Raw genomic sequence first — 24,990 nt, 5'->3', positions numbered from 1 at the left:
TTCCCTCCTGTTTCCTCCTCTTCCCTCCTGTTTCCTCCTCTTTCCTCCCCTTCCTCCTCTTCCCTCCTGTTTCCTCCTCTTTCCTCCCCTTCCTCCTCTTCCCTCCTGTTTCCTCCTCTTTCCTCCCCTTCCTCCTCTTCCCTCCTGTTTCCTCCTCTTCCCTCCTTCCTCCTCTTCCCTCCTGTTTCCTCCTCTTCCCTCCTGTTTCCTCCTCTTTCCTCCCCTTCCTCCTCTTCCCTCCTGTTTCCTCCTCTTTCCTCCCCTTCCTCCTCTTCCCTCCTGTTTCCTCCTCTTTCCTCCCCTTCCTCCTCTTCCCTCCTGTTTCCTCCTCTTTCCTCCTCTTTCCTCCTGTTTCCTCCTCTTTCCTCCTGTTTCCTCCTCTTTCCTCCTCTTCCCTCCTGTTTCCTCCTCTTTCCTCCTCTTTCCTCCTCTTCCCTCCTGTTTCCTCCTCTTTCCTCCCCTTCCTCCTCTTTCCTCCTCTTCCCTCCTGTTTCCTCCTCTTTCCTCCTCTTTCCTCCTCTTTCCTCCTCTTTCTTCCTCTTCCCTCCTGTTTCCTCCCCTACCTCCTCTGTCCTCCTCTTCCCTCCTCTTTCCTCCTCTTTCCTCCTCTTCCCTCCTGTTTCCTCCTCTTTCCTCCTCTTCCCTCCTGTTTCCTCCTCTTTCCTCCTCTTCCCTCCTGTTTCCTCCTCTTTCCTCCCCTTCCTCCTCTTCCCTCCTGTTTCCTCCTCTTTCCTCCCCTTCCTCCTCTTCCCTCCTTCCTCCTCTTTCCTCCTGTTTCCTCCTCTTTCCTCCTCTTCCCTCCTCTTTCCTCCCCTTCCCTCCTGTTTCCTCCTCTTTCCTCCCCTTCCTCCTCTTCCCTCCTGTTTCCTCCTCTTTCCTCCCCTTCCTCCTCTTCCCTCCTGTTTCCTCCTCTTCCCTCCTTCCTCCTCTTCCCTCCTGTTTCCTCCTCTTCCCTCCTGTTTCCTCCTCTTTCCTCCCCTTCCTCCTCTTCCCTCCTGTTTCCTCCTCTTTCCTCCCCTTCCTCCTCTTCCCTCCTGTTTCCTCCTCTTTCCTCCCCTTCCTCCTCTTCCCTCCTGTTTCCTCCTCTTCCCTCCTTCCTCCTCTTCCCTCCTGTTTCCTCCTCTTCCCTCCTGTTTCCTCCTCTTTCCTCCCCTTCCTCCTCTTCCCTCCTGTTTCCTCCTCTTTCCTCCCCTTCCTCCTCTTCCCTCCTGTTTCCTCCTCTTTCCTCCCCTTCCTCCTCTTCCCTCCTGTTTCCTCCTCTTTCCTCCTCTTTCCTCCTGTTTCCTCCTCTTTCCTCCTGTTTCCTCCTCTTTCCTCCTCTTCCCTCCTGTTTCCTCCTCTTTCCTCCTCTTTCCTCCTCTTCCCTCCTGTTTCCTCCTCTTTCCTCCCCTTCCTCCTCTTTCCTCCTCTTCCCTCCTGTTTCCTCCTCTTTCCTCCTGTTTCCTCCTCTTTCCTCCTCTTCCCTCCTGTTTCCTCCTCTTTCCTCCTCTTCCCTCCTGTTTCCTCCTCTTTCCTCCCCTTCCTCCTCTTCCCTCCTGTTTCCTCCTCTTTCCTCCTCTTCCCTCCTGTTTCCTCCTCTTTCCTCCTCTTTCCTCCTCTTCCCTCCTCTTTCCTCCTCTTTCCTCCTCTTCCCTCCTGTTTCCTCCTCTTTCCTCCTCTTCCCTCCTCTTTCCTCCTCTTCCCTCCTGTTTCCTCCCCTTCCTCCTCTTCCCTCCTCTTTCCTCCTCTTCCCTCCTGTTTCCTCCCCTTCCTCCTCTTTCCTCCTCTTTCCTCCTCTTTCCTCCCCTTCCTCCTCTTCCCTCCTCTTTCCTCCTCTTCCCTCCTGTTTCCTCCTCTTTCCTCCTCTTTCCTCCTCTTCCCTCCTCTTTCCTCCTGTTTCCTCCTCTTCCCTCCTCTTCCCTCCTCTTCCCTCCTCTTTCCTCCTGTTTCCTCCTCTTTCCTCCTCTTCCCTCCTCTCTCCTCCTCTTTCCTCCTCTTTCCTCCTCTTCCCTCCTGTTTCCTCCCCTTCCTCCTCTTCCTCCTCTTGTCTCTGCGTTTGGTTTTGACCCCGGGCCGAGCAGCGCGTTGTAAAAATAACCAAACACTTCCGGCGCCGGTGCCGTCTCCGCCGCAGTCCGCCGGAGCTGCCTTTTGTTGCGCGGTGGTTCGATTCCTGAGGCGTTGGAGCCGAGCCAGACACCTTTTCCCTCGGAGGCGGCGCAGACTGACAGGAGCAGCGCCGGATCGGCTAAAAATGCTCCACTTTCAGGAGGAGATTTCACTGCGGAGGGTTCGGGAGGAAGGCGGTAACATCCATAACGGCGGTGAAAGCGGCGAAAGCGGCGAAAGCGGCGAAAGCGGCGAGCCGGCGGCAGCAGAGCCGTCCGGTCTGAGCCTGGGCCTCGCTTAGACCCGCTGTTTGTGTCGGGCTGCACGACTTTATCTTTCATCATATAAACTTAAAACTCAGTTATTACAGTTCAGCTTCATCAGCAACAACACACAGGTCAGTGAGAGGCAAAGAGGTGCTTTATGGAGCTGTCAGAAACACATGCTTAGCTTTCACCTCTTACCCCCCGCCTTCACTCAGAGCTTTGCCCAAATCTAAAGGCCTACAGCCGAGTGGCCAGAAAACTACAACCTCAATAAATGGATCGTTTTCCTTTGTTTTTCATCATTGTGGTTTTGACACATTTTACAAGGTTTATTTAGGCAAAGCCAAACTGGTGAGTATGTGGTCGGTTCAGGCGGGGCCAGTTTGGCTTTGCCTAAATCTGAAAGCCTAAAAAAAGAGGATCGAGGTTAAACAGACATGGTCTGGGTGATACTGGATTCTGATTGGCTGGTGCATTATTTTGGTATAACCGCACACGTAGTCCGGTAGTTAAATCACTGGGATGTCACTCCGCTGTGGCGTCGCCATAGCAACGCATGACACAGCTGAGTCAGATAAAGGCGTAATCAGTGACTGACAGGAACGTATGAGATGGATTTAGTGTTTGCTAAATGTTTGTAGAGGAGAGTGAGCAGCTAGGTTAGCTACTGTTAATAACATATGAGCTTTACATTTCTATTGAAAACGGTTAAGGCTATTCATCATTTTCAGGCGTACATAAAATGATCCTGCATTGAAGCATATTTGTCTGGATTAGTAAAGTCAATCATAAAAGTTTGAGTTGGGGGGGCCCAGGTGTGAGCGACTCCACCGCAGCTGTTTCCATAAACAGTTGAGCTGGTTGAGCTAGCTAGCTTTAGCTTCAGGTTAAACCTTGTAAAAGGTAAATAAGTGGTGCCCACGAGTGCCGCATATCGGTGTTTCCTTCCAGGGAAAAGTGTTTCCGGGTTAGTCCTGTTGTGTTGTGATTCTGTGCTGATGTTGTGTCGTTGAGCCTGACTGAGATCCTCGTAATAGCTGCGGAGAATGACTCGCTCTGAGACCAGCCTTCAGTGACCGGCTAATAACCCACACAAAATAGTCCCGTAGTCTGGCAGATTTAGTGACTTTAGTCAATGAAAAACACATTTATTATAAATGTTAGGTTTGTGGGACCCTGGTATAAGCGGATTAAACAACGAGGAGCCGCGTTAGACGTTATAATGCAGGAGGAACAACACTGTGTCGGGCGTTAGAACCGGCTAGTGCGGCTCCCAGGTGTTTAGTCCTGACATGTTCTCCATCAGAATCATGGAGGTTCTCTTCCTTCATGAAGGAGAATCATGTTTGTCTGAAAACAAACTGCAAACTATTGTCACGCTCGTAACAAACGAGTGTTTGACCAGCGGGTCAGGTCGGGTCGGGTCGGGTCACCGGCTCATCATGTGTTTGGGGAGGTAAGATAAGATAGAGAAATGTACTTGTTACATTCAGCTCTTAGAAACACTGCAAACAGAAAAACATTAAATAGTAAATAGTGATGTGTTATATACAATAATTACCAATGACAAAAAGTATAAACAGTCAATAATAAGTAAACAGACTCTAACATAAAGTATGTATGTAAGTGTTAGCAGTGCAGGTTTACATCATAGAGCCAGAAACTAACCCAGCGTCACCACAGGAGGAACATCTCACTGTCTTTAACGTGTCTGAAGTCCAATGCATTCTAATGGGAGACTAGAGGCTACAGGAGGTACTATGGCAATGAGAGATGATGGATAAAAAACAGCCTGTCCTGAGCCTGGTGTCTCCTAAAGGTCTGATGTGGATCTCCTCCATATGTGAACGAGCCTGGTGTCTCCTAATGATTTGAATGACCTGGTGTCTTCTTCTCCTCCATACGTTTTGTCTCTCTGCCTCGGATAAACTCTCTCCTCCTGAAGTTGTGCTGAAAGTTTGGCTGGCCGTCGGCCGCGGGTCGGAGCGCGTTTCTGACGTCTGACTGACAGCTGGCTCTTCGCGCTCGTCTCGCAGCGTCGGAGGAGGAGGCGGCGCCCCCTGACTTCACCTGGAAGCATCGCGGTTTCAAAAATACCACAGCGGCGTTTGTTCTGGCAGAGAGTCAGAGATTTCCTGGCAGCGGATCCGCGTTTCACACATCTCTGAGTTTTTCGGGGGGAGGGCTTGTCTCTCGGAGGGAAGAGCGGCGCGTTTCGGCCTCCATCCAAAGCGTTCGGGATCGGACAGGGTTCACGCCGCCGCGCTTTGAACGCGTCACGCAAAGTTTTCAACGCCGGAGAAATCCACGCAAAGTTTGACAAAGGTTTCAGAGACTATAGTAAAACATAAAGTTCTTTATACCATCCCAAAAACAAACTTAGTTTGAGAAGAAAGTTTAGTTTGAGGAAACAAATGTGTCTTTATGTTAAAGCCAGAGAATATGGACGAGAAGAAATCTGTGGAGACGTGGCTGTGTTTCATATAAACACACATTTATCTTTATATATAATATATATTATATATATTATATATATTATACATCCACCTTTCTGTGATGAACAAGTCAAACATCTGTAAAGATCTTGGCTATGGAACGTTCTCCCAGTTGTTTGCCTGGGGGGGGGGGGGGTTCATACGTTTGTCCCGGTGCTGGGTGATCTGGGCCGAGTTCCTGGATCAGTCCAGAGGAAATGTGAAATGGTGAGTCTGTGGAGTCGACTCATTAACCTGCCTGAAAATCGAGAAACAGAAAAAGTGTTTCTCTGGAGTGCAGATCAGAGTCCCCTGTGTTAAACTGTGCTGCTGGTGTTTGTGTGTGTGTGTGTGTGTGTGTGTGGGGGGGGGGTTCATATGTTTGTAAGTGTTTCTCTGGAGTGCAGATCAGTGTCCCTGCAGAGCTCCGGACTCCTGTATGTGTTTCATGTGTAATATTGTCCAGGGTACGATGATCTACACAGGGTACTGTTTGTTCAAAAGCCTGATATGTTTTGGATCAAGATGAAATGGTTGTTTAATTCTAATGTGTTTAAGTTGGCTCCTTTAGTTTGTAAAGCCTGGATGAGGCGCAGACTGGTTTATTTACATAAGTTTGTGTATGGTGTTTTGTGCTGCTTCTGTTGGTGTTATTGTGTCTTCTGAGCCCATTAGGGCGGGGCGTGTGCAAGACACAATAATAAACTATTCATTCATTCTTCCACTTGTCTGTTACCGGGTCAAATCACATAGACCAGCCCTTATGGCGCCCCCTGCAGGTGGTGGACGGCCTCATGGTTCTGAGCGGGCCTGTTGGTCTCTCATCAGGAGCTTCCGGGTCCGGGCTTCAGAGTCATTTATTCGCGGTCACGTGTTGTTCGTGAGCAGCGTCAGGTTTGAGCTCTACAATCCACAGGCACACATGGTCCAAACAGTGATGATGGTGATGATGATGATGATAGATGATGATGGTGATAGATGATGATGATGATAGATGATGATGGTGATAGATGATGATGATGATAGATGATGATGGTCTTCCATCCTCCAGGTAAACTCTGTCCACACCGCCTTTGCTCCGCCCAATCCCGCCTTGGAAGCTCCGCAGGGAAGGGCCTGGTCGGTGCTTGGATGGGAGACCGTTTGGGAACACCAGGAAGCCTAGTGATTGTAGTGAGTGAGTGGTTGGTGGTGGTCGGAGGGGCCGATGGCGCAGACTGGTTCCCTCGCTTCCGTCAGTCTACCCCAGGGCAGCTGTGGCTACAATAGTAGCTTATCACCACCGAGTATGGAGTGAATGAATAGTGCAATGTAAAGCGTCTTTGAGTGTCCAGAAAAGTGCTGTATAAAACCAATGCATTATTATTATTATTATTAAACTCTTCATCTTCATCTTCATGTGTCCTGGTCTCTGACGCTCCTCACGGGTTTCTCCTGCTGCTCGGTATCAGTTATCCCTGTATCTGTCTGTAGTTTCTGACCCTCTGACCCTCCTCTCTCCCTGGTGTTGTAGTTTCTGACCCTCCTCTCTCCCTGTAGGACCCTCTGGACCCCGGACGCTGTGTGATGGTGGTGCGCTCGCTGGTGTTGTAGTTTCTGACCCTCTGACCCTCCTCTCTCGCTGGTGTTGTAGTTTCTGACCCTCCTCTCTCCCTGTAGGACCCTCTGGACCCCGGACGCTGTGTGATGGTGGTGCGCTCGCTGGTGTTGTAGTTTCTGACCCTCTGACCCTCCTCTCTCGCTGGTGTTGTAGTTTCTGACCCTCCTCTCTCCCTGTAGGACCCTCTGGACCCCGGCCGCTGTGTGATGGTGGTGCGGTCGCTGGTGGTGTAGTTTCTGACCCTCCTCTCTCGCTGGTGTTGTAGTTTCTGACCCTCCTCTCTCCCTGGTGTTGTAGTTTCTGACCCTCTGACCCTCCTCTCTCGCTGGTGTTGTAGTTTCTGACCCTCCTCTCTCCCTGTAGGACCCTCTGGACCCCTGGCCGCTGTGTGATGGTGGTGCGGTCGCTGGTGGTGTAGTTTCTGACCCTCCTCTCTCGCTGGTGTTGTAGTTTCTGACCCTCCTCTCTCCCTGTAGGACCCTCTGGACCCCGGCCGCTGTGTGATGGTGGTGTGGTCGCTGGTGTTGTAGTTTCTGACCCTCCTCTCTCCCTGTAGTTTCTGACCCTCCTCTCTCCCTGTAGGACCCTCTGGACCCCGGCCGCTGTGTGATGGTGGTGTGGTCGCTGGTGTTGTAGTTTCTGACCCTCCTCTCTCCCTGTAGGACCCTCTGGACCCCGGCCGCTGTGTGATGGTGGTGCGCTCGCTGGTGGTGGGCGGGGCAGCGGAGCGCAGTGGGCGTGTCCTGCCCGGGGACCAGGTGGTGTGGGTGAACTCCACGCAGCTCAGAGACCTGTCTCTGTCCGAGGCCGTGGAGCTGCTGAAGGCGGCGCCGGCCGGAGACGTGCGGCTCGGCCTCCGCAAACCTCTGGTAATGAACTCACGTCTTTAAAGCAAGTCTTATACTCACTGCTGCCCCCTCAGGTCACACGTGTAACTAAGCTCCTGCGTTGTGAAAGGTCTGAGGACATGGAGGAACATGTAGGAAAACACTTAGTTGTAACATTTTTAAACTCCATATAGTCCCTTTAAATGCAGCGGGCGCCGTGAGGGCCTGGAGTGACTTCATGTGTGACTCTTTAACAGCAAACTTCAATTATACATTTGTCTGCTCCCTCAGAGGCTAATCTTTTATTACTTTAATGAACAGCTTCTGTCCCTGCTCTGATTGGTCGACAGCGTTAGCTTTAGCTTTAGCTTTAGCTTTAGCTTTAGCTTTAGCTGCTGCTGCTTCTTTATTAAAGTGCGTTTGCAAAGTGTGAAGCTCGATATGGTGGACGTTTTGTTATAAAACAGTGAGTCAGACAGCTGTTCAGTATCAGATATTTGGAATCGATTCCAGGGACGATACACTTGTCACGATCCGATGCGTATCACGATACTCAAGAGTCGATCCGATACATATCACGATACTAAAGAGTCGATCCGATACGTATCACGATACACTTGTCACGATCCGATACGTATCACGATACACTTGTCACGATCCGATACATATCACGATACTAAAGAGTCGATCCGATACGTATCACGATACACTTGTCACGATCCGATACGTATCACGATACTCAAGAGTCGATCCGATACGTATCACGATACACTTGTCACGATCCGATACGTATCACGATACTCATGAGTCGATCCGATACGTATCACGATACTCACGAGTCGATCCGATACGTATCGTGATACTGTAAGTCATTATGATGAGTTAAAAAGTGTAAAAAGAATGAGTCCAAAGTTTATGAACCATGTGACGGTTTGGTTTCAGCTTCTGTCTCGCATAAAGAACTTCCCGATACTGCACTGTCCGATATTCGACTCAGTATCGGCGCTCGGGCAGAATCACAATGGCTGTATCCGAATGTCCACACTATTCCCTATATAGTGACTATATAGCGGCCACATGTTGTAGGGGTGTCCGAATGTCCAGAGAGAAAAAAGTAGTGCACTCGAAATTCCCCACAATGCATCTGGAAAAGTAGTGAGCATCGATGGTCACTACACGGGTCAATATTTCCCACAATGCATTGCGAGAGTGGGAGAAGAGCCTGACAGAGACAGGACTAAACAACACGACTGAAGTAAATCAGCTGTTTCAGTCGTGTGTTTGTGTTTCTCATGAATAAACGACCAAATTATAAACGGTTACGGTGAAAAGATGCTAACGTTAGCTGCTAACCTTTAGCTTGAGCTGTTAAATGACCGACAGCTTCATGCTAACGTTAGCTGCTAACCTTTAGCTTGCGCTGTTAAATGACCGACAGCTTCCTCTCGAATAATCCAAGCCATTCATGTAAAATCCATGTGAAGTAAAAGCGTATCTGACTCGTATTTATCCATAAATATTCCACTGTCTCTGAGTTTGGTTTTTATCACAGAAATACATTATTCCCGGAGTTTCGCGAACTTTTAGCAGATGTAGTCGCTCAATCTGCTGGCGCTTCGGACACCGGGCTCTGAGCGCACGCTGGGGTGACTTTTTTTTGTTGTTGTTGCTTTTTTTGTGATGATAGTAACACCTGTAAAGGTGCAGTCGTTCTGTTTCATAAATTAAACATTTGTAACAATAAATAAATTCAGATTAAAAAAAACAAATCTGCAGCGCGCGTGACGTCACGCAGCGCGGAGAAAGTCGTGGCTTGGGTCCGAATCGCCAACAGAATCAGGACTATATAGTCGACTATATAGTGCGGCCTGTGTAGTGAATGAGGGGTTAGGGGATAGTGTGGACATTCGGACACAGCCTGGCTCTGCTTTCAGTCTCCATCATCTTCTTATCGTTCAGGTTTACGGACGTTTCTTGGATGAAACTGGAGGATTTTTGTTGCAGCTGAAGTTTGTGTGAAAGTGATGTCAAAGGTCATGAATCAGTCATGTGTTCAAATTGAAAAACATATTCCCCCATATCTCCCAGCCCTGCTCATGAAAACACTTAAGATTTATATATTTCACTTCAAATCATTTTACTGGAAATTGTTGGTTGATGTTTTTCATGTTTTTCGTGTAAATTCCTGACTCCAGGTCTCTTCTGGTTTCCTTTGCTTCTGAATCTCCTCGTTCCCCTCGTTCCTCTGTTACAGTAAATGTGTCTGAATGTTTCAGGTGGAGGGAGCAGAACATGGAGGCGTCCGCTCGGCTGCAGAGGTGACTCTTCACACGCTCACACACATACAACCCCCCCCCCCCCCCTCTCTGGCGATACGACACGATATATCGGTAAAACCGAGAGTCACGAGTTCAGGTTCTTGTGGTAGCTGACATGTATCTGCTGAATCTCCCCCGTTATGTCCGCGTGAGCTCTGTCGTCCAGGGCTTTTCCATCACAGACCCGTTAACAAGGATTAAACTGCACAGTCCAGACGACAGCTGGAGAAGCTTCTCACCATCGAGTCAGACCCAAAGAGCGTCATTTATTTATTTATGTTTGAGTTTGTAGAGTTCAGAGAAACGACACAGAACAAACGTGTTACAGCCAGAGCTCCCCCCCTCTGCCCCCCCCCCCCTCTGCCCCCCCCCCCTCTGCTCTGCCCCCCCCCCCCTCCCGTCTCCCCCCTCTCCCACAGTGTAGTGTATATTTTGTGCTGACTCAGAGGTTGATAAAGTGCTGTCTCAGACTCATCTCTTTAAACTCCGAGGTTTCTCCAGGACACGCTCTGCACCACAGTACTCCACAGTACTCCACAGTACTCCGAGTACTTTTACTACTACTGCAGTAACTCTGCTCCATCTGTACTCCAGGACACGCTCTGCACCACAGTACTCCACAGTACTCCACAGTACTCCGAGTACTTTTACTACTACTGCAGTAACTCTACTCCATCTGTACTCCAGGACACGCTCTGCACCACAGTACTCCACAGTACTCCGAGTACTTTTACTACTACTGCAGTAACTCTGCTCCATCTGTACTCCAGGACACGCTCTGCACCACAGTACTCCACAGTACTCCACAGTACTCCGAGTACTTTTACTACTACTGCAGTAACTCTACTCCATCTGTACTCCAGGACACGCTCTGCACCACAGTACTCCACAGTACTCTGAGTACTTTTACTACTACTGCAGTAACTCTACTCCATCTGTACTCCAGGACACGCTCTGCACCACAGTACTCCACAGTACTCCGAGTACTTTTACTACTACTGCAGTAACTCTACTCCATCTGTACTCCAGGACACGCTCTGCACCACAGTACTCCACAGTACTCCACAGTACTCCACAGTACTCCGAGTACTTTTACTACTACTGCAGTAACTCTGCTCCATCTGTACTTTACTCGCGTACTTTTTCTGCAGAGAACTGGTCACTTTTGCTCCACGAAAACGTAACAAAGTTAATTAAGCGTTTGGTTCATTAAAGCTGCTTTTTTCTTTTTCTTTTTTTTCTTCTTTCTTTCCTTCTTTTTTTCTTTCTTTCCTTCTTTTTTCTTTTTTTCTTTCTTTCCTTCTTTTTTCTTTTTTTTCTTCTTTCTTTCCTTCTTTTTTCCTTCTTTCTTTTTCTTTCTTTCCTTTTTTTTCTTCTTTCTTTCCTTCTTTTTTCCTTCTTTCCTTTTTTCTTTCATTTTTTTCTTTCTCTCTTTCCTTTCCTTCTTTGTTTTCTTTCTTTCTTTCAGAGCTGCAGATTCTATTATTTAAACTTTTTTATGTTTTAAGACATTTTACGCATACTAATGAGCTATGTTTCCTAAATAACGGACTGAGCCGGGCTTCATTTTGTGACATATTAGTTCCAGAGATTTGCTCAGAGGGATTTGGGTCTAGTTTAGTTTTTGAATGAACTAGTTATTAGTGTGGAGTCTGATGGAGCGGCTGAAGGTCAGATGTTTAGTCTCTGTGGATGTTCCTCTCACACAGGAAACGACCATATTTGGATCACAGAGTCTTTCCTGCTACACGTGGATACCAATCTTTTTCAAACAAATATCAATAATTTTCACGTTTTTCCAGAATTATCCTAGCTATAAAAAAATTTCCCCAAAAAATGTCAAAATTTTCCACAATTTTCCAGAATATCCCAAATATATTTAAAAAAAAGTAATTCCAAAATCTGTCCACAATTTTCATGTTTTCCAGAATTGTCCAAACTGTTAAACAGAATCAACAACTTTCCCCCAAAAATGTCAAAATTTTCTAATCGATTTTCAACAATTTTCAAAAATTTCTCTAGCTATTCCAAACTGTAAAAAAAAAAAAAAAAATCCCCTTAAAATTCCAAAATCTGTCCGAATTTTCCGAACAATTAAACAATTTTCCCAAAAAAATTCAAGTTTTCCAGAATTTTCCAAATTGTGGGGGAAAAAAATGTTTAAAAAAACAATTCTACAATTTTTCAAGTTTTTCAAAGTTTGTCAACAATTTAAAAAAAAAACAATCTTTTTCAAAAAAATATCAACAATTTTTAAGTTTTCCAGAATTGTCCAAACTGTAAAAAATAAAAAAAATAAAAAATTTCCCCCCCAAAAATGTCAACATTTTCTGAACAATTTTCAACAATTTTCAAAAAATTCTCAAACTGTTCCAAACTGTAAATAAAAACATGTCAAAAATTTTCCCCAAAAAATTCCACAATTTCCAATATTTACAAACATTTTTTTTTCCAAACTGTAAGAAAAAAAAATGTTTAAAAATAAATTCTACAATTTCCAAGTTTTCCAGAATTGTCCTAACTGTAAAAAAAATCCCCAATTTTCCCCCAAAAATGTCAAAATTTTCCAAGCAATTTTCAACTATTTTCCAGAATTTCCCAAATATATTTTTAAAAAAAATCCAAAATCTGTCCGAATGTTCCAAACAATTTTCAACTATTTTCTCCAAAACTTTCAAGAATTTTCCAGAATTTTCCAAACTGTAAAAAAAATTCTCCAATTTTCCCAAAAAATGTCAAAATTTTCCTAAAAACTTCAACAATTTTCCCAAAATGTCAATAATTTTCCAAATAAATTTCAACAATTTTAAAGTTTTTCAGAATTTTCCAAACTGTCCAAAAAAATCCAAAATTTTCCCCCCAAAATGTCAAAATCTTCCAAACAATTTTCAACAATTTTCAACAATTTTTCAAATATATTTTTAGAAAAAAAATCCAAAATCTGGCCGAATTTTCAAAACAATTTTCAGCAATTTTCTCCAAAACGTTCAAGAGTTTTCCAGAATTTTCCAAACTGTAAAAAAAAAAAAGGTAAAAAAGTGTTTTTTTAAAAGGAGCTATATCATAGCCATTCCAAAGTTAAGTATAGGCATTTATATGATAAATTGTACCTCTACCACTATTGAGCACTCATTTTTGTGATAAATATAAGTGTTTTCTGGAGGTATTTTTCGAACCCGGAAGACACAACGCTTCGATTCAGTTAACTCCGCCCCCTCTCTCCGCACATACAACTTTACCGTAATATAAATAAACAACAATAAGTGAAGTCACTTCACGATGCAGTTATACGGAGTTGACATCTGCAACACAGCTTCATAAATGGCTAACACACATGCTAATATGCTAACACACAAGCTAACAAGCGTTTGGATTGACTCACCGCTCTGGTCCATCGCTGTTTACATTATGGGACTCGCGTTGGTTATAAAAGTTAATCCACTTTGATTCTGGTGAAGGTTCCCCAAACATCCATCAGAGACAGTCACAGAAAAACAATATTTTGGCTGATAGTCGCTGAATCCAGGAGAAAAAAACAGCTGAGTGGCCTCTTCCTGAAAAAGGCTGAATAAACTCCTCGTCCTCGTAGCCAAACGCGCTTCTTTTTCTCCGTGACATTATCGTTAGTTAAGAATAAAGAACAGGTGTGTCCAGAGTAGGTAACGAGCTCCATCTTCAGCTGCAGCGCAAACATGACTGATCTGTTCAGACGCTCAGGGATGTGTTTGTTTTGGCCACAGCTGACCTGGAAGCACTTCGAGCACATCCTTTTTTTTTTTTTTTTTTTTACTTTGTCTCTCTCTTACGACAGAAATAATGAAAACGCTGTTTTACAAATTAAAATCAGGCCGTAAGCATAGAATTAAGACATTACATTACAGACGTCGAGCACTTCCGTTCCGCTGTTCCGACACAACTGAACACTCAGTCGTTCACCAGGAGAGGGCGGAGCCTCAGAGAGCAGGATTCAGGAGGATTACTGAGAGCTGCGTGAATGAAGCCACAAACCACTCTGGGGGTGTTTTTGATAAGGAAATAGCATAACAACATGGCTAAAAGCTCCAAAAAGTCGATTTTGCATGATATAGGACCTTTAAATTCTACAATTTTCCCAAAATCTGTCGACAATTTTCCAAAAAACTTCAACAATTTTCCCAAATTCTCCAAACTGTTCCAAAAAATGTCAACAAAATTCTTTAAAACTTTTCCAGACTTTTCCAAACTGTTCCTTTTGTCCAAACATCAGACACTTGGACGTGAAGGAGGAAAGCTGCTCTTCTCTGTCCGTCGTGACTGTGGATGCGCAGAACGGCAGCCGCGTGTCGTCAGTCTGCCTCGCGGCGGCTCCTCTGACTCCCTCACTCACCTCCCCTTTAATGATCGGTGTCTCCGCGTCTCTGAGCGTTATCGCGGGGCATTATCGGTGATGGAGCGTCTGGAATGCCGTCGTTAATATTTAGTGGAGTTTCTGCTGACGAGGCTCGTTCTGTGGCTAATGTTCTTCTGCCAAATCACCTCCGACGGACGGAAAGTTCAACCGGGAAAGAAGGAGGAGGGGAGAGGAGGAGAGAGGAGAGGAGGAGAGAGGAGAGGAGGAGAGAGGAGAGGAGAGGAGAGAGGAGAGGAGAGAGGAGAGAGGAGAGAGGAGAAGAGGAGAGAGGAGAAGAGGAGAGAGGAGAGGAGAGGAGAAGAGGAGAGAGGAGAGTGAAGAGGAGAGAGGAGAGGAGAGAAGAGAAGAGAGGAGAGAAGATGAGAGGAGGAGAGAGGAGAGGAGAGAGGAGAGGAGAGAAGATGAGAGGAGAGAGGAGAAGAGAGGAGAGGAGAGGAGAAGAGAGGAGAGGAGAGGAGAGGAGAGGAGAGAGGAGAAGAGGAGAGAGGAGAAGAGGAGAGAGGAGAGTGAAGAGGAGAGAGGAGAGGAGAAGAGAAGAGGAGAGAGGAGAGTGAAGAGGAGAGAGGAGAAGAGGAGAGAGGAGAGAGGAGAGGAGAGGAGAAGAGGAGAGAGGAGAGTGAAGAGGAGAGAGGAGAGGAGAGAAGAGAAGAGAGGAGAGGAGAGAAGATGAGAGGAGGAGAGAGGAGAGGAGAGAGGAGAGGAGAGAAGAGAGGAGAGGAGAGGAGAAGAGAGGAGAGGAGAAGAGAGGAGAGGAGAAGAGAGGAGAGGAGAGGAGAGAAGATGAGAGGAGGAGAGAGGAGAGGAGAGAGGAGAGAGGAGAGAGGAGAAGAGGAGAGAGGAGAGGAGAGGAGAAGAGGAGAGAGGAGAGAGGAGAGGAGAGGAGAGAAGATGAGAGGAGAGAGGAGAAGAGAGGAGAGGAGAGGAGAGAAGAGGAGAGGAGAGAGGAGAAGAGAGGAGAGGAGAGGAGAAGAGAGGAGAGGAGAGGAGAAGAGAGGAGAGGAGAGGAGAGAAGATGAGAGGAGGAGAGAGGAGAGGAGAGAGGAGAGGAGAGAAGAGAAGAGAGGAGAGAAGATGAGAGGAGGAGAGAGGAGAGGAGAGAGGAGAGAAGATGAGAGGAGAGAGGAGAAGAGAGGAGAGGAGAGGAGAGGAGAAGAGAGGAGAGGAGAGGAGAAGAGAGGAGAGGAGAGGAGAAGAGAGGAGAGGAGAGAGGAGAAGAGAGGAGAGGAGAGGAGAAGAGAGGAGAGGAGAGGAGAAGAGAGGAGAGGAGAGGAGAAGAGAGGAGAGGAGAGAGGAGAGGAGAGGAGAAGAGAGGAGAGGAGAGGAGAGGAGAGAGGAGAAGAGAGGAGAGGAGAGGAGAAGAGAGGAGAGGAGAGGAGAGGAGAAGAGAGGAGAGGAGAGGAGAAGAGAGGAGAGGAGAGAGGAGAGGAGAGGAGAAGAGAGGAGAGGAGAGGAGAGAGGAGAGGAGAGAGGAGAGAGGAGAGAGGAGAAGAGGAGAGAGGAGAAGAGGAGAGAGGAGAGGAGAGGAGAAGAGGAGAGTGAAGAGGAGAGAGGAGAGGAGAAGAGAAGAGGAGAGAGGAGAGTGAAGAGGAGAGAGGAGAGAGGAGAAGAGGAGAGAGGAGAAGAGGAGAGAGGAGAGGAGAGGAGAAGAGGAGAGAGGAGAGTGAAGAGGAGAGAGGAGAGGAGAGGAGAGAAGAGAAGAGAGGAGAGAAGATGAGAGGAGGAGAGAGGAGAGGAGAGAGGAGAGGAGAGAAGATGAGAGGAGAGAGGAGAAGAGAGGAGAGGAGAAGAGAGGGGAGGAGAGAAGAGAGGAGAGGGGAGAAGACGAGAGAAGAGGGGAGAGGAGAGGAGAAGAGAGGAGAGGGGAGGGGAGAGAAGAGAAGACGAGAGAGGAGAGAGGAGAGGAGGAGAGAGGAGAGAAGAGAGGAGAAGAGAGGAGAGGGGAGGGGAGAGAAGAGAAGACGAGAGAGGAGAGAGGAGAAGAGGAGAGAGAAGATGAGAGGAGAGGAGAAGAGAGGGGAGGAGAGAAGAGAGGAGAGGAGAAGAGGAGAGAAGAGGAGAGAGGAGAGAAGATGAGAGGAGAGAGGAGAAGAGAGGAGAGGAGAAGAGAGGAGAGGAGAGGAGAGGAGAGGAGAAGAGAGGAGAGGAGAGGAGAGAGAAGAGAAGACGAGAGAGGAGAGAGGAGAAGAGGAGAGAGAAGATGAGAGGAGAGGAGAAGAGAGGGGAGGAGAGAAGAGAGGAGAGGAGAAGAGGAGAGAAGATGAGAGGAGAGGAGAGGAGAAGAGAGGGGAGGAGAGAAGAGAGGAGAGGAGAAGAGGAGAGAAGATGAGAGGAGAGGAGAGGAGAGGAGAGGAGAGAAGATGAGAGGAGAGAGGAGAAGAGAGGAGAGGAGAAGAGAGGAGAGGAGAGGAGAGGAGAAGAGAGGAGAGGAGAGGAGAGAGAAGAGAAGACGAGAGAGGAGAGAGGAGAAGAGGAGAGAGAAGATGAGAGGAGAGGAGAAGAGAGGGGAGGAGAGAGGAGAGGAGAAGAGGAGAGAAGATGAGAGGAGAGGAGAGGAGAAGAGAGGGGAGGAGAGAAGAGAGGAGAGGAGAAGAGGAGAGAAGATGAGAGGAGAGGAGAGGAGAGAAGATGAGAGGAGAGAGGAGAAGAGAGGAGAGGAGAAGAGAGGAGAGGAGAGGAGAGGAGAAGAGAGGAGAGGAGAGGAGAGAGAAGAGGGGAGGAGAAGAGAGGAGGGAGAGGAGAGAGAAGAGGGGAGGAGAGAGAAGGGGGAGGAGAGGAGAGGAGAGAGGAGGGAGAGGAGAGGAGAGAGGAGAGGAGAGAGAGAGGAGAGAGAGAGAGGAGGAGAGAGGAGAGGAGAGAGGAGAGGAGAGAAGATGAGAGGAGAGAGGAGAAGAGAGGAGAGGAGAAGAGAGGGGAGGAGAGAAGAGAGGAGAGGGGAGAAGACGAGAGAAGAGGGGAGAGGAGAGGAGAAGAGAGGGGAGGGGAGAGAAGAGAAGACGAGAGAGGAGAGAGGAGAGGAGGAGAGAGGAGAGAAGAGAGGAGAGGAGAAGAGAGGAGAGGGGAGGGGAGAGAAGAGAAGACGAGAGAGGAGAGAGGAGAAGAGGAGAGAGAAGATGAGAGGAGAGGAGAAGAGAGGGGAGGAGAGAAGAGAGGAGAGGAGAAGAGGAGAGAAGAGGAGAGGAGAGAAGATGAGAGGAGAGAGGAGAAGAGAGGAGAGGAGAAGAGAGGAGAGGAGAGGAGAGGAGAGGAGAAGAGAGGAGAGGAGAGGAGAGAGAAGAGAAGACGAGAGAGGAGAGAGGAGAAGAGGAGAGAGAAGATGAGAGGAGAGGAGAAGAGAGGGGAGGAGAGAAGAGAGGAGAGGAGAAGATGAGAGGAGAGGAGAGGAGAGGAGAAGAGAGGGGAGGAGAGAAGAGAGGAGAGGAGAAGAGGAGAGAAGATGAGAGGAGAGGAGAGGAGAGGAGAGAAGATGAGAGGAGAGAGGAGAAGAGAGGAGAGGAGAAGAGAGGAGAGGAGAGGAGAGGAGAAGAGAGGAGAGGAGAGGAGAGAGAAGAGAAGACGAGAGAGGAGAGAGGAGAAGAGGAGAGAGAAGATGAGAGGAGAGGAGAAGAGAGGGGAGGAGAGGAGAGAGGAGAGGAGAGAAGAGAGGAGAGGAGAAGAGAGGAGAGGGGAGGGGAGAGAAGAGAAGACGAGAGAGGAGAGAGGAGAAGAGGAGAGAGAAGATGAGAGGAGAGGAGAAGAGAGGGGAGGAGAGAAGAGAGGAGAGGAGAAGAGGAGAGAAGATGAGAGGAGAGGAGAGGAGAGGAGAGAAGATGAGAGGAGAGAGGAGAAGAGAGGAGAGGAGAGGAGAGGAGAAGAGAGGAGAGGAGAGGAGAGAGGAGAGGAGAGGAGAGGAGAAGAGAGGAGATGAGAGGAGAGGAGAGGAGAGGAGAGAGGAGGGAGACGAGAGAGAAGAGGGGAGGAGAGGAGGGGAGGAGAAGAGAGGAGGGAGAAGAGGGGAGGAGAGGAGAGAAGAGGGGAGGAGAGGAGAGGAGGAGAAGAGAGGAGAGGAGAGAGAAGAGGGGAGGAGAAGAGAGGAGGGAGAGGAGAGAGAAGAGGGGAGGAGAGAGAAGGGGGAGGAGAGGAGAGAGGAGGGAGAGAGAGAGGAGAGGAGAGAGGAGAGGAGAGAGAGAGGAGAGAGAGAGAGGAGGAGAGAGGAGAGAGAAGAGGGGAGGAGAGAGAGGAGAGAGGAGAGGAGAGAGAGAGAGAGGAGTCTGATCTATTGGGCTCGACTTCAGACTCTTCTTTTTTCCCACTTGAGTTTGAGCTGTTGGACCTTTAGACACACTGTAAAAACGGCTGAAACGGTTTTGTTCAAAACTCTACGAACATTCTGGTGTAACAGAGACCGGCCATGTGTCCACTGACCTCACAGAGCTTTACCCAAATCTAAAAGCTTCAAGCAGAACTAAGTAACGTGTTTACCTTAGTAAATCCTTCCTGTCGTCCCTCTGGGGGTAATACAGGTGTTAATGGTGTCTCTGGCCAGAAAAAACACAACTGCAACTTGTCTGCCACCGGGTCAGAGTCACCAATACACACTAATGGAATCTCAAAGAAGAAGCTAACAGGCTAGCGGGCAAAGCTAACTGTGGGCTAGCACCACTTAAACAGTATTTACAGCCAAGTCAGTTGTGATGATGTCGTGTTGTTTAGTCCTGTACAGTTGTGCGATGTTGTTTAGTCCTGTACAGTTGTGCAGTTGTGCGATGTTGTTTAGTCCTGTACAGTTGTGCAGTTGTGCGATGATGTTTAGTCCTGTACAGTTGTGCAGTTGTGCGATGATGTTTAGTCCTGTACAGTTGTGCGATGTTGTTTAGTCCTTGCTGGACCGACCGGACGAGCAGGTTTTGGAGCAGGTGCAGCCGGAGCCTCAGTCTCCTCTGAAATGGTGCGGCTCCTCCGGGGTTTTTCTGTTTCAGAGCGTGGTGTCCTGCACTGGTCAGAGCGTGGTGTCCTGCACTGCTCAGCTCCGCCTCCTTCCTCCTGCGCAGCTCCCTCCGCTCCACAATAGTCTACTGCTAAACCTGCAGGCTGGACCTGATCCGGTCACTTTAATCAGGTCCAGTTCTCTCAAAACGCCTGGATCGGCTCCTGATCCGGGACATCAGATCCGGATCTGCCGAGTCCAAACCTCAGACGTCTGTACGTTTCAAAATGTTTCATTTTAGAAAAAGTCAAGAGTCTTTGTGATTTTCCCCAAAACAACAAAAACCAGGACAAAGTACTGCAATACCTGGTTTATGATGTCGCCCAGTGTTTCCCACACAGACTGATCTGTGTCGCACACGATCAAACCCCGCGGGCACACACGGTGTTCGTAAAAATAAAATAAAAAATTGTTGCTATTTGTAATTTTTTCCCCGTTATTTAAAACACACGTCGTATAAAACCGCCACAGCCGTCAGTTTGGCTGAGGTTATGGGGGTTATGGGGGTTATGGGGGTTATGGGGATTATGGGTTAAAATGCGACGGCCCTAGAGACGGCCACAAACAAACCCTGCAAACCCCCCCCCCCACACACACACACACACATTTCCTTCTACCCTGTGGGAAACGCTGATGCCTGAATGATGCACTTTATTACTAAAATGTGTCGCCTGTAGAACCAGAAAACAGAACAATGATGTTCTTCATGGTCCTTTGTAAACCAGTGAGCATGGCCGCATCTACCATGAGGTCACCGAGGGCCGGACCTCGCTAAAACTGTAGCTTTTTTTTTTTTTTTTGCCTCTCACTCAGGCGAGCAAAACTGTTTGGAAAACCTGCTTCACAGTAGATATTTTATTTAGTGATGTTCATCATGTCAAAGTATGGGGTACGTGACTCGTGCACGGCTGCACCCACTGCCCTGGGGCAGACTGATGGGAGTGAGGCCAGTCTGCACCATCTGCATGTCTGACCACCATCCACTCACTCACCACAATCACTCAGGCTCCTGGTCCCAAACGGGGCAACGAAAAGCAATGTTTGAAAACAGCTTCAGGATGAGACAAAAGTGTTTGATCACTTAAAATACAGTAAAACTACATCTGAGTGTTTGAAAAATCCTGGGGGAGGAGCCCCAGACCCCCCGGACCTCACTGTTTAGTACATCCTGGCTACGGCCCTGCCAGTGAGTAGTAAAAACTGGATCCTCTCTTGTCCAGGAAAGTCCGAGAGTCTCTCTGACTCTAACCTGTGCCTGGCGTGACCCCGTTGTGCATGTTTTGGGTGCTCCTCAGGTTCCTCTGGTGCATTCTCTCCTCCTGGACCTGGAGACGGAGGAGGACCCGGAGCCCGAGCTCATCCTGGACGGGGGGCTCCCGCGCTACTCCACCTCGGAGCCGCCGCCCGAGGACGAGCGGGAGATGGCCGTGGACGAGGAGCAGGAGGCGCCACAGAGGGGGGCCCCCCCGAGCTGGGACGAACCGAGAGGGGCCCCCCCGAGCTGGGACGAGCCGAGAGGGGCCCCCCCGAGCTGGGACGAGTGGAGGCGCTCACTGGGAAAGGGCTCAGAACAGGTGAACATACAGTGCCTCTGGAAAGTATTCATACACCTTGAACCTTTGCACATTTTGTCATGTTTACAACCCTAAACATTAAGATTTTATTTTGATTCTTTTACTGAACGTTCACACACAAGTAACAGACGACTGTGAAGTGAAAGCAAAATGATACATGATTCTGTTATTTTTCAAAAAATAGAAAAGTGAAAAGTGGGGCTTGCATAAGTATTCATACAGCATGAATGAATACTTTGTGGAACCCCCTTTTACTGCAATAACAGCACAAGTCTTTCTACAAGATTTGCACATGTAGAGACTGACATTTGAGCCCATTCCTCTTTACAAAACAACTCCAGCTCTGTCACATTAGAAGGAGAGCGTTTGTGAACAGCAGTTTTCACATTATTCCACAGATTTTCAATAGGATTTAGGTCAGGACTTTGACTGGGCCATTCTAACACATTAATATGTTTTTATTGAACCATTCCATTGTAGATTTAGCTTTGTGTTTAGGGTCATTGTCCTGCTGAAGGTGAATCTCCGCCCCAGCCTCAGTTCTCTTGTGACTCCAGCAGGTTTTCCTCCAAAATGTCTCTGTATTTGGCTCCATCCATCTTCCCAACTATTCTTACAGTCTCCCCAGACCCCGCTGAGGAAAAGCAGCCCCACAGCATGATGCTCCCCCCCCGTATATTTGACACTGGGGATGGTGCACTCAGGACCATGAGCAGTGTTAGGTTTGCTCCATACATAACGTTTGTCTCATCTGACCAAAGCTCCTTCTTCCACATGGAGCTGTGTCCTCCATATGACTTCTACAAACTTCAAACGGGATTTCTTATGGCCTCCTTTCAATAATGGCTTTCTTCTTCCACTCATCCATGAAGGCCAGATTTGTGTAGATACGACTTATAGTTGTCCCATGCACAGATTCCCCCAGCTCAGCGGCAGGACTTCAGCTCCTCCAGAGTTATCTTGGGGCACTTGGTTGTATTTCTGACCAGTGTCTCCTTGTTCGGTCTGTTAGTTTAGGTGGACGACCACGTCTTGGTAAGTTGTCAGTGGTGATTTACTCTTTCCATTTCTGAATGAACAGTTGCCCCAGGAGATGTTTAAATCTTAGGAAATCTTTGTATAACTTAAAGGGGGGGTATTATGCAAAATCGACTTTTTCAAGCTTTACATCATGTTATTAAGTCATTCCCTCATTAAAACCATGCCTGAAGTGTTGCCATGGCACATTCACGTATTTTCGAGTAATCTGTAGAAACTCTGATGGCGGCCATTTTAGGGATAAAACGCCTGATTCCTTCAGGAAAACGCCCTCGACCTCCAGGATACGCCTCCGACCTTTCGTCACCAGCCGAGTAACCAACCACTGCTCCTCAGCAGAACCCCCTCCCCGCAGTGTCTAGCCCTAAGATGTAAACAGAGTCATCATGGAGGATTAGCTTCATGTGTTGTGAACCGGAGCCACAGCAGACTTTTACAAAGACACACATCAGTGTTTCTGTTACCGAAACACCCAGGATTAAAACCGGTGACAAGAACACTTATTTCAGTGTCTGGTTCAGCGCTGGGCCTTGATGATGCACAGAGCCTCCGGAGAAAGCTAATGCTAAGCTAAACCTCGAGTCATCACGTGAAAACGAGAAATTTGCACAAATAAAGTCAATAAAACCACCACACACATAAAGAACCGTTTAACAATGATCACACACGGAGCCAGGCTTGTTGATTTGGAAGTTTATTGCTCACATTTCATCTACAATGGGTCATAGCCGAGTGGTTTTCTCCCTGAGCTAACAAGCTAGCCACGTCAAGCTAACGGGAAAATTCAGTGAATACAAGCAGCATATTATGCATTGAAAACGTCACTAAAACAGGCAACTCCTTGAAGCAGCCTTTATGATGATCACACACTGAGCCTGGCTTGTTGATTGTGTAGTTTTATTGCTCACATTTCATCCACAGTGAGTCGTAGCCGAGTGGTTTCTCCCGGAGCTAAGGCACTATTAGCCGCGCCAAGCTAACAACCTTCACCTTCACAACATTCATTGAAAACAGGCAGCATATTATGCACAAATAACGTCAATAAAGCAGCAACTACTTGAAGCAGCCTTTACGATGATCACACAATGAGCCTGGCTTTACACATGTGTGGTTTATTGCAGACTTTTCATCAACAATGAGCTGTAGTCGATTATAACAAGCTAACGGGTAACCTCGAAAAACCACTGTCCACCTGCACAGATAATGTCCGTCTTTTGAATGGTATGGGCTCCTGCAGATCCTGGTGTCGTCCATGGGGGTATAGTTAGAGATCCATAGGGCATGGCAGATGCAAAGAGAGAGCCTCCAAACAGCAGTTATTTTTCAGGCAAGAGCCCCTTCCAAGCGGTCCGGTGTGGAAGGTTCATCTCCAAATCATATCCTGTGTGGCCATTGTTCACAAAGTGATAAACAGTAGCTCCTTTCCAACAATAAAAATTAAAATGCACCGATCGTAGTTTCAATACTGTGGAGAAAGTGTTGTGATGCCACAGACAGCGTGTGGAGGGGGCGTGTCGGAAAGGGTCAGAGGTTCTTAAAGAGACAGAGGCCTATTTCAAGCCATTTGCTACGGCCATTTTGAAAGAGCAATTTTATACAAGGCAGTTATTCTAATTTACTGCATTTACAGACCAACAGAAGGTTTGTCATCATTGTAGTGTGATATAGACTGGTGCTATGTGGCTGAAAAAAGCATAATACCCCCTCTTTAACGCTGCTTTAAACTTCTCCTCAGCTTTATCCCTGACCTCTCTGGTGCTCCTGGACCTTCATGATGTTGTTGAGTGACCACAGCTCTGAGGCCCTCACAGAACAGCTGTCTCTATGAAGCAGGAGGAGGAGGAGCAGGATTTGAACGTTCCTCACAATAATCTGTTTTTGTGTTTGCAGACGAGAGCCGACGTCCAACAGGAAGTGCCGCAGCGACCGGACGATCCGCCTGTAACCACGGAGTCTCAATCCACACCAGGTCAGAGCCGACTGCCTGCACGTCACTAAAATACTGCACAGGCGGCAACAAACAGGAAGCATGAACAATATAAATAATATAATCCAGTTTGTTTCAGTTGAACAGTGAGGAAAATGCTTTTAAATGAGCGAACGGTAAACATGGAGCCTGAAAGTGTTCATCTGTTATTTACTGAACGACAAGTCGGTGTTAGGGCTGGGCGATATATCGATATTTAAGATATATCGATATTTAAAATATATCGATATTTAAGATATATCGATATTTAAGATATATCGATATATTTTAAATGAGATTGGAATTGTGCTTTATTTTGTTTTTTGTGTCCTGGTTTAGACCTGGTTTAGTCCTGGTTTAGTCCTGGTTTAGTCCTGGTTTAGCCCTGGTTTAGCCCTGGTTTAGTCCTGGTTTAGCCCTGGTTTAGCCCTGGTTTAGCCCTGGTTTAGTCCTGGTTTAGTCCTGGTTTAGTCCTGGTTTAGTCCTGGTTTAGCCCTGGTTTAGCCCTGGTTTAGCCCTGGTTTAGCCCTGGTTTAGCCCTGGTTTAGACCCGGTTTAGACCTGGTTTAGACCTGGTTTAGACCTGGTTTAGTCCTGGTTTAGACCTGGTTTAGACCTGGTTTAGCCCTGGTTTAGACCTGGTTTAGACCTGGTTTAGCCCTGGTTTAGACCTGGTTTAGACCTGGTTTAGACCTGGTTTAGACCTGGTTTAGACCTGGTTTAGACCCGGTTTAGACCCGGTTTAGACCTGGTTTAGACCTGGTTTAGACCTGGTTTAGACCTGGTTTAGCCCTGGTTTAGACCTGGTTTAGACCCGGTTTAGACCTGGTTTAGACCTGGTTTAGTCCTGGTTTAGACCTGGTTTAGACCTGGTTTAGACCTGGTTTCTGGACTAAAGCTCTGTTTGTGTTGTAGTCCAGGTTTAGTCCTGGTTTAGACCTGGTTTAGATCTGGTTTAGACCTGGTTTAGACCTGATTTAGACCTGGTTTAGCCCTGGTTTAGTCCTGGTTTAGACCTGGTTTAGACCTGGTTTAGCCCTGGTTTAGACCTGGTTTAGACCCGGTTTAGACCTGGTTTAGACCTGGTTTAGACCTGGTTTAGACCTGGTTTCTGGACTAAAGCTCTGTTTGTGTTGTGGTCCTGGTTTAGCCCTGGTTTAGACCTGGTTTAGCCCTGGTTTAGACCGGGTTTAGTCCTGGTTTAGACTGGGTTTAGACCTGGTTTAGTCCGGGTTTAGTCCTGGTTTAGACCGGGTTTCTGGACTAAAGCTCTGTTTGTGTTGAAGGTGGGCAGTGCAGAGACAGCGAGGCCGACTCGGAGCTCACGCTCACAGACACGGACACAGAGTGAGTTTTACACAGCACCACAGCACCACCTGCAGGACACTGGAGGACCTGCAGTAAATACACCAGTGCATTATGAGACTGCCCCTGCTGGTCACTGGAGGTCCTGCAGTAAATACACCAGTGCATTATGTGACTGCCC

General features: G+C 47.7%; 1 protein-coding gene across 1 annotated transcript in view; it reads left to right on the top strand.

Moving 5' to 3' along the window:
* The window catches only part of patj (PATJ crumbs cell polarity complex component), a gene marked incomplete at its 3' end in the record, with an annotated part of 112,229 nt that overhangs the window by 46,095 nt on the left and 41,144 nt on the right, over window positions 1-24,990 (top strand). The window contains exons 18-22 of the mRNA XM_079559055.1: window positions 7,091-7,297; window positions 9,532-9,573; window positions 20,222-20,500; window positions 23,429-23,507; window positions 24,791-24,851. Of these exons, the coding sequence (XP_079415181.1) occupies window positions 7,091-7,297; window positions 9,532-9,573; window positions 20,222-20,500; window positions 23,429-23,507; window positions 24,791-24,851 (668 nt within the window). The remainder of the gene's footprint in view (window positions 1-7,090; window positions 7,298-9,531; window positions 9,574-20,221; window positions 20,501-23,428; window positions 23,508-24,790; window positions 24,852-24,990) is intronic.

The sequence above is a fragment of the Gobius niger genome (genome assembly GCF_951799975.1).
Source record: "Gobius niger genome assembly, chromosome: 6".
NCBI lineage: Eukaryota > Metazoa > Chordata > Actinopteri > Gobiiformes > Gobiidae > Gobius > Gobius niger.
Note: the sequence above shows the minus strand (reverse complement) of the source record. Positions and strands in the feature narration are given on the sequence as shown.